Source organism: Ictidomys tridecemlineatus, unplaced genomic scaffold (genome assembly GCF_052094955.1).
Source record: "Ictidomys tridecemlineatus isolate mIctTri1 unplaced genomic scaffold, mIctTri1.hap1 Scaffold_77, whole genome shotgun sequence".
NCBI classification, from domain to species: domain Eukaryota; kingdom Metazoa; phylum Chordata; class Mammalia; order Rodentia; family Sciuridae; genus Ictidomys; species Ictidomys tridecemlineatus.
Genome location: NW_027525652.1, coordinates 1,209,128 through 1,216,537, shown reverse-complemented (window position 1 = coordinate 1,216,537; position 7,410 = coordinate 1,209,128). Strand labels below are relative to the sequence as shown.

The 7,410-nt window shown below is 46.8% G+C and overlaps 1 protein-coding gene across 1 annotated transcript; it reads right to left on the bottom strand.

Moving 5' to 3' along the window:
* Nucleotides 1–267: 267 nt before the first annotated feature.
* Nucleotides 268–5,429, bottom strand: LOC144374610 (cerebellin-4-like). Its single transcript, XM_078037374.1, has 3 exons — nt 5,110–5,429; nt 2,016–2,132; nt 268–465 (listed from the first exon to the last, which is right to left on the bottom strand). Exons 1-3 carry the CDS (start codon nt 5,398–5,400, stop codon nt 268–270), a joined length of 606 nt encoding a protein of 201 aa, XP_077893500.1. The 5' UTR covers nt 5,401–5,429.
* Nucleotides 5,430–7,410: the final 1,981 nt, after the last annotated feature.

The following is a 7,410-nucleotide window of genomic DNA, read 5'->3' as shown; positions in this document are numbered from 1 at the left end:
CAAACCTTGAGATAGCTTTTGACTGTTACAGGTGAGCATAGATAAGCATGATCTGCTTTGAGTCCCAATCCAAATATATTCAAACATACACACACATGAAAATAATCTGAAATTTTGTGTTGGTTCGGACAGGTCTAGAATCCTTAAAGAGAATCTATATTCACCCATGAGAAACCAATAAAAGACATGAATCCAGGGATGAAAAATGATCTTCCAATAACTCAGGAGTGGGCTGCCCCTCACCTGGATAAACGGAGAAGTCAGATTCTATAGGGAGAACACCAGGAAGCCGGAGAACGTGGAATACTGCCAGCCTCCAACCAAGTTACCTTTCTCCAGTTTTAGGTAAACCTTGGCCTCTTTGTCCAGGTAGAGTAGGACTCCATTTGTGGCAGCTTCGCGAGTCACATCTTTGTCCCCAGCAAATGCAGATATTACTGGTTTTCCATTTAACATCAAGTTCACCTACAAGGAAAAACAAAATCAATACGGAGCTCTCTTTAAAGTTAAGAGGGGATGAGATGACCCACTGTGAAGTATCCAGGAAACATATCCCCCCTCTTTCAAATTAGTCGACTGTGGGGTCAGATTATGTATCTACTGAGTTGATTTTTTTTATTTCTCCCACAGAAATTTCCTTACATTCCTACACACACACACACACACACACACACACACACAATACCACCCAGAGAGCAACCTTGTGGAAGTCCTGTGAACATGGGCTTCTCAGCATGCCCACTAAGGTTACTCCTGTCCTTATCCTCCACAGACCCTCTGGGATGAAGAGGGCGGGGCTTGGAGCCCTCCAGTGCTCTTGGACCTGATAGACCAGACGCAGCCAGAGTCTACTAATTCCTTTGCAGGTTTCCACCAACTACAACCTACACAGCTCTGAAAATCATTTGAAATAACAGAGTGCGTGCACATGAATGTGCCTGTGAGTGTTTTCTTCTTCTATTTTCCCTCATAAGAAAAGTGGGCTAAAAATAATCACCACTGCCACTAAAAGAAAGCTTAATGATGGATAATTAGCAAAAGAATGGATTCAGACTTGTATTAACTTTTTTCCCCCATACTGTGATTTTGATTGTGTGTCAAACATTACATAGATTTCTAAATATTGGAGCTTGGAAAAAGTTTTCCCATGAAAGTAAATTTGCTTACTAGAGAGTCACTCCTTTTTAGTTTAGAAGTAATATGAAATGAATTAAATCCAAGACTGACCAAGTTAGCCATTCTCTAGGCAGGATAAGTAGATGGAGTGTAATCTACCATTCCCATGGTCATAATAGATTAAATAACTATCAAGCATAAGATAAAATGTTACCCTAGAATTCCATTAAAATGTGTTCTTGTTATTTGTCATTAGCATATTTCAATATCACAGGAAAATAGCTCCATTGCTGTTTTTGAGTGGGAGGGCAAGCCCATTATCTAGAACAACACAGGCCTACTTCCAATCATGTACCCGCAACTGATAAGAATTCACTACCACCAAAGTAAGAGGGTAAACTAAAGTGTAAATGCAACATTTCATTTAAAAAGAATACCTAATTGCTGTCTTCCACAAGTTTATGTGGATAGTTAACTATATCTCATAATTTTTTAAACGAGAACAAATTTGTTTTATTTACTTAAAATGAACTTGCAAAGCTCTGCTGGTTTTATAAATTTTTTCATTACAAGTTCAAATAATTTTTACATGCACCAAATGAAATCAAGATCTTAAAGAGATTTGTGTCACTAAATTTTTACCAAACCATATTTTTTAAATGTTTGGATATCAGTTAGGTAATAGCTTTGCTTTTCTACGTGCTTTTTGTTACATGCCTCAATAGGCATTGTATATAAAGAAGAAAATTGGAAATGAAGTGTTTTAAAAAACAAACTATAAATATGGCTGTTTATTTTAATGATGAAAACACATCTTTGAATAAATACTTAAAAACATAACCCACTAGAGATAAACACAGTTGTTTAGGGAGACAGAGAGAATGGGTCAGAACACATACCTGGATTGTTTGGCTCTGGTAGACTTTAATTACTTGAAAACTGAAACTGTAAATTCCTTTCCTTGGCGCTACAAAGACAGACTCCAATGTGAAAAAATTACCCACATTAACTAGGATCTATAAACAAAAATAATAAATAACAGTAAATTATTATAATACTTTTTTCTATAAGGAAAATATATTTCCTTCCTCCCTTCCTGCCTTTTATCTTTCCTTCCTTCCCTCCCTCCTCTTTCCTCAAAAACTAACTTCAGTAACCACAGAGCATAAAACATCTTTCCTCTTAAGAGACTTGGACCACACACTTGTGTATTGGAAGGCTCCTCTTTCTTTTAAACAGTACAGAAAAAAAAAATAAAGTAAATGTTTTGTATTTGTGCCTCAATTTCTAGCAGGGTTCAATGGTTCTGGAAACATCTGAGAAACATATGAGGGCTTAAAGTATTAATTTTGCTCTGAGAATCAGATAAAGGGCATCTGCTATGGAGATACATTCCCACCATCCACAAGTCTTTGCAATATCCAGAAATGAGGTTTCCAAGCCAGCCAATCGACATCTGTGGTCTCTCCGCAGTCATCCCTGGACATCTCACACAGAGCCATGGGTACCCCTCCTCTGTGTGACATAATCCTTGACACTGAACGGTTGGTGCATAAAGTAATATGAATGCCTGGCCCTTCCCTGAGCCTCTACCGGAGCTCTCCTAAGATCCATGGCCATTTTATTTTTTCATGTGCCATCTAAACCTGAATTGTAATATTTTGGCAATGAGTCAGCCCTTCTCGGGTGCCAAAGAATAGAGAGTGAATGAGGCACAGTGGGATAGGTGGCCTTTCTGTGTTCCTCTCAGTGTCACACCTTATCCTCCTATCAATCATCTGCTCTTTATTTAATGTCCCCCCAAAAAAATGAAAAATGAAAAGTGGAACAAGGCTCTGTTTTGAAGAGGGCAGCAGTGGGCTTTGTAGCCCAGGATGTTCAGCATGGTTCTTCTGGTTAGAGCATTAACTCTGAATTTCCATAAGTGACCTCATAAGCTAGGTTTGCAATGCCACATAGGTCAGTCGCTTCCTACGAGAAGGGGGGCAGTAAAATAACAAGGGCTTCTTCACATCTCTCCAAGACACAATCTGTAAGTGGCATTCAAAAAAAATCAGAAATCCCTATAAAGATACATTCTCTAAGTATCAGTGGCAATATGCTACAATGTCTTTTAAAGGCTGCTTTCTTGTCAAAATTAATACATTTTCATGCCTCTTGCATAATTTCCTAAAAATGCACTACTGGCTCTGAGCAACAGTGCCATGACAGTCAGGCAGGTGTACCAGGCTCAACGCCTGCCTTAACATACATGTAGGTGTGTGATTTTATTGAGATTCCACCCTCTTCCCAGTAAGCATCAAATTTCTTTTCTCTGACCTGATGATGGATGATCTTTCAACAAGTCACCTGCTGTGCAATAATCCCCAACAGAGGCTGCACAAAGAATTTTTTTTCAAGCACATTTAAAATAATTTCAGGTGCTTAGGAGGAACTTCCTGGCTCAGATATAAGTAGTATAATTCATTAGCAATAATGGAAATAGCAGATTAGTGTTGACTACACGTAAAGCAGGGTGTTGACTCTACATGGTAATTGGACTATCCAGGCACATCAAATTTATAACTAAATGAGTCTTGTTGTCTCCAAGATGTGTGGCTCCCTGCACAGAAGAGCAAACCCTTCTCCTCTTCTAATTGACAGGAAGGTAATTGAAAAGCACACTCCATTCAGAGGGTAGCAGGATGCTCACAGTATTCCAACATTTAATTAATGCATCAAAATTCAAACCAGCAATGGTGCTCCACTTTATTTCCATCACACTGGAAAATACAGCACCAAAACGCCCAAAGGGCTACTTAATTAGTTACAAATTATGGCTATTCCATAGTAATTCCCCAGAGAGACATACTCTGTCTTTGACCAGATGGAGAAGGCATCACTTAGGAAAATTGAGTAGGGACCACAAATGTCACCTCATCCTTTCCTGGCACATCCTACAGCACTGTTTAACCTGTGCTCCAGCACACAGTGCTTTGCATACGACTGAAGTGTGACTTTGGAATTTTAAGAGAGTCTGGGTACCCTTCGGGTTAAAATGAAAACTCTGGAGTCAGTTTTCTTCCTTAGGACGCTTTGCTCCAGCTAAGCTGATATCCTGGGGTTTCTCATCACTGCCAAACCGCAGAGCACCAAGCGGCAAAACAAAACAGAAGACCCAGCGTTCAGGAGTCTCGCCTCCATCCCCTGCCTTGCACCTCACTGTCTGTCTTTGCCCAGTGATTTGCAGTTCGCTGAAAGGACTGAAGCCCAGGAAGCGGGAACCATCTCCCCAGCGCTTCCCTGGGGGATCCTTGTGGATTCCCCATTCCTTTTCCTCCTTCCTGAGCAACTTTTCTCTGGTCCGCAGGAAGGGCGTGTAGCCTACTCTAAGCAGCCACAGCTGCGCCCAGATCGTGAAAGAGGACCTCAGCCTCTCAACTGAGAAGTGAGATCTGAACCCCCAATCCCCACCCCAGCCATCCTCTGCGGCCACCTGCCAGATCTCTACTCAGGGTGTGGAGACCCGGATCTCTCTTGGGGGAGAAGCTTCTCCACCTGGAGAAACAAGTCAAACATTTATCCGAAGTCCGCGAGGGCATCACAGAACAGCTTGTGCCACACAAGCAGCGGAGTCAGCCAGAGCCAAGGGGCGAAGCTCTGCCCAGGAGATCCCCGTTTCCAGGGACCAGATTCCCCAGGATCCCGCTGACCTGTTGCTGTTAAACTTGTCCTGTGCTCTAGGGGCCGGCCTCTGCGCTCCCAAGCCTCTCCCCCACCGTGCTGCAGCCTCAGTTAGAGACCAAGAAGGAATGAGGGCCAGGGGTGGGCCAGGGGTGTCACATCAGAAGTTTCAGGCTCCGACATATTTGGGAAGGCGGGTGTCTAAATGAATCCGCACATCCCAATCAAAGGAGCTTAGCCCCACCAGGCAGCCCCTATCTGAGATTCCTTGAGATTACCCACTCAACCGCCCACCCGACTCCGGGTGCCCCGAATCCCTTGGGGTCTAACCTGATCGAAGTAAATGATGCACGTTTTGTTGCTCATCTCTGATGGCTCGTGGTTGGTGCTCCGCATGGCTGAAAAGGCCACCTTGGATTTGGCCGCCCGGACAGATATCCCCAGAGGGGAAGAAGAGGAGCCCTTGGAGTCCATGGCTGGGTTCGAGTCGCACACTACCAGACACTTGCCCTCCAGGACGATGGGCTCGGTGTCGTTCTGCGCCCAGACGGGCAGCCCTGGCAGCGTGAGGGCCAGCAGAACGGCCGGCACCACGGACAGCCCCTGGCGCACGGAGCCCATGGCAGCGGCAGCCAGCTGGGGCTTCTGCTTGCCGGCGTCGCCTCCAACCCTGGGATCCTGGAGCTCCGAAAGATGCCAGTGGCTAGATGGACAGCGCTGCAGGAACGAAGGCGGCGGCGCGCACACTTCCACCAATTCTGTGGGCTGAAGTCAAAGTCTCCCCTCGAGCTCTCTCGCTGGCTCTGTTGTTACCTTTGTCCTTTAAGGAGCTCATGCAGAATCCCTATCTACCCTCCTCAGCCCAAGAATCAGCCCTGCCTGGGGCCCCTGCACCCACCCTTATTCTTCTTCCACATCTAAAAGTCTCCAAGCTCTCACAATCACACCTCAATAGAAAAATAAATAAATAAATTTTAGCTCCAACCCAAGCACCCCCAGATGAACCCCGGAGCAGGAAAGACCGTGAGGACTCAGAGAAGCCGCAAGAGCGGTGGGGGCCAAGCGGTGCAGTGTAGGTCCTGTGTGAGTCTAGCTTGCGCAGGGGCGAATTACAGAGGCTGGAGGTGTTTCCTGGGCTGAGAAGAACGTGAGCCTGTGTTCGCAGCCAGGATGCTGGCCATTCTCGCTTTCCTTTGGTCAAAAATTCCCCGAAGCCTGGAGTCACTCCGACATAGGTAGGCAGCGGCGAGACCGCACTGAAAGCACAATTTCCTGGGATCAGTTCCAAGGTGCAGGGCAGCTGGGCTGGCGGGGTCTCTCTTCCCCAGTCCCTGTGCACAACTTTCTCTCCTCACGCATCCGGGAGAGGGCGAAGTGGGCACCCACGAGCTATTTATAGGAGCACAGCGTCCAGCTGGGGTTGGCTTAAAGCTCGACCCGCCGGCTCCGGGGTAAAGGAGCAGAAGGCGTCCGGTGACCCCAGCGACCCCAGCTAAGCAGCTCCTGCCTGACGTTTAACGTACCCGGTAGCAAGCGGGACTCACAACACTGCTGGTTGACAAGGTCTGAGGCCACCTACCCCCCAAGATCGCGCGGCGCTGAATGTGTGTGCCCAGAGAGAGGTGCCCACAGCCCCGCGCTTCCCCAGCTCGGCGCCAGGTCGCCCTCCCCAGCGTGGCACTGCGTCTCTAAGCACCCTCCGAACCGAGCGCGGCGCCGCCAGCAGGGTTGCGGAGATAGATGGGCTGCGCCGCGGATTCACGGGCCCGCTGCCTGGAACACAGGGACCCACCCGTGCCCTCACCGTGCCTAGCCGGAATTCCGTCCTATAGAGCCCTCGGGCCTGGTGAACTTAGGGAAGCCTGGGGACAGACCGCGGCCCTTGGGGGCGGCTAGGAGGAGGTGCCAGATTCCTTCCTTCTGCTCAGGGAAGATGCGCCTCTGAAGCCGCAGGGGCGCGCGCCTTTCCACTTGCACCGCTAATTCAGCCCTAGCAAGGCCAGAAAAAGTGAAAGGGAGGCAACTCAGCCAGAATAAGTCTTCAGAAACTGTACCTCTTTTAAAAAATCGAAGAAAATAAACACAGCAACTTTCTCCGGTCTTGATGTGCCTCCCTTCTCCCTATGCCACCCCACTGCCATCTTGGCCTCTGATTGGCAAGCGTTATCTTCCTCTTCCGCAGCCACCAAGAAGAAGTAGAAGCTTGTCTCTGTGATGGACAATGTGAACTTGACCAAGTCACTGTCTTTGAGAGGGTGTAACTGCACTAAGAGTCTCTTCCACTTTCCAGGTCTATGAGCTTTGGGGACATGGCTCTCGGTACCAAATTCCCTGACTTCCATATGCCAGAGGGAAGGCACCAAGTCAAAACAGCATCCTCATCCACAACATCAGCCAGGTGGAGCTTCTTGAAATGTATTGACCACTTATCAGTTGAAGAGATATGTGTTGAGTCATTGTCCCTGGGGTGGATCACTCTCCACTAAGTTCCTAGTAAACATTCTCCTTATCATGGCATTCAGGCCCATCCAAACAGAAGCCAGATCTGGATCTCCAGTCTTCTACCCTATTAAGGTCCTTTCTGAGGCCAGGTTTGGGTCATAAGCACTATGCCACCATTCCACTTGTTAA

What these genes read in the sequence shown, in the direction of transcription:
- LOC144374610 (XM_078037374.1), bottom strand. Translation starts at nt 5,400, where the DNA reads ATGGGCTCCGTGCGCCAGGGGCTGTCCGTGGTGCCGGCCGTTCTGCTG. An exon ending in GCATCATTTACTTCGATCAG is followed by an intron (nt 2,133 to 5,109) that starts GTTAGACCCCAA and finishes TTTTGTTTATAG; the next exon opens with ATCCTAGTTAATGTGGGTAA. An exon ending in ACCAGAGCCAAACAATCCAG is followed by an intron (nt 466 to 2,015) that starts GTATGTGTTCTG and finishes TTTTCCTTGTAG; the next exon opens with GTGAACTTGATGTTAAATGG.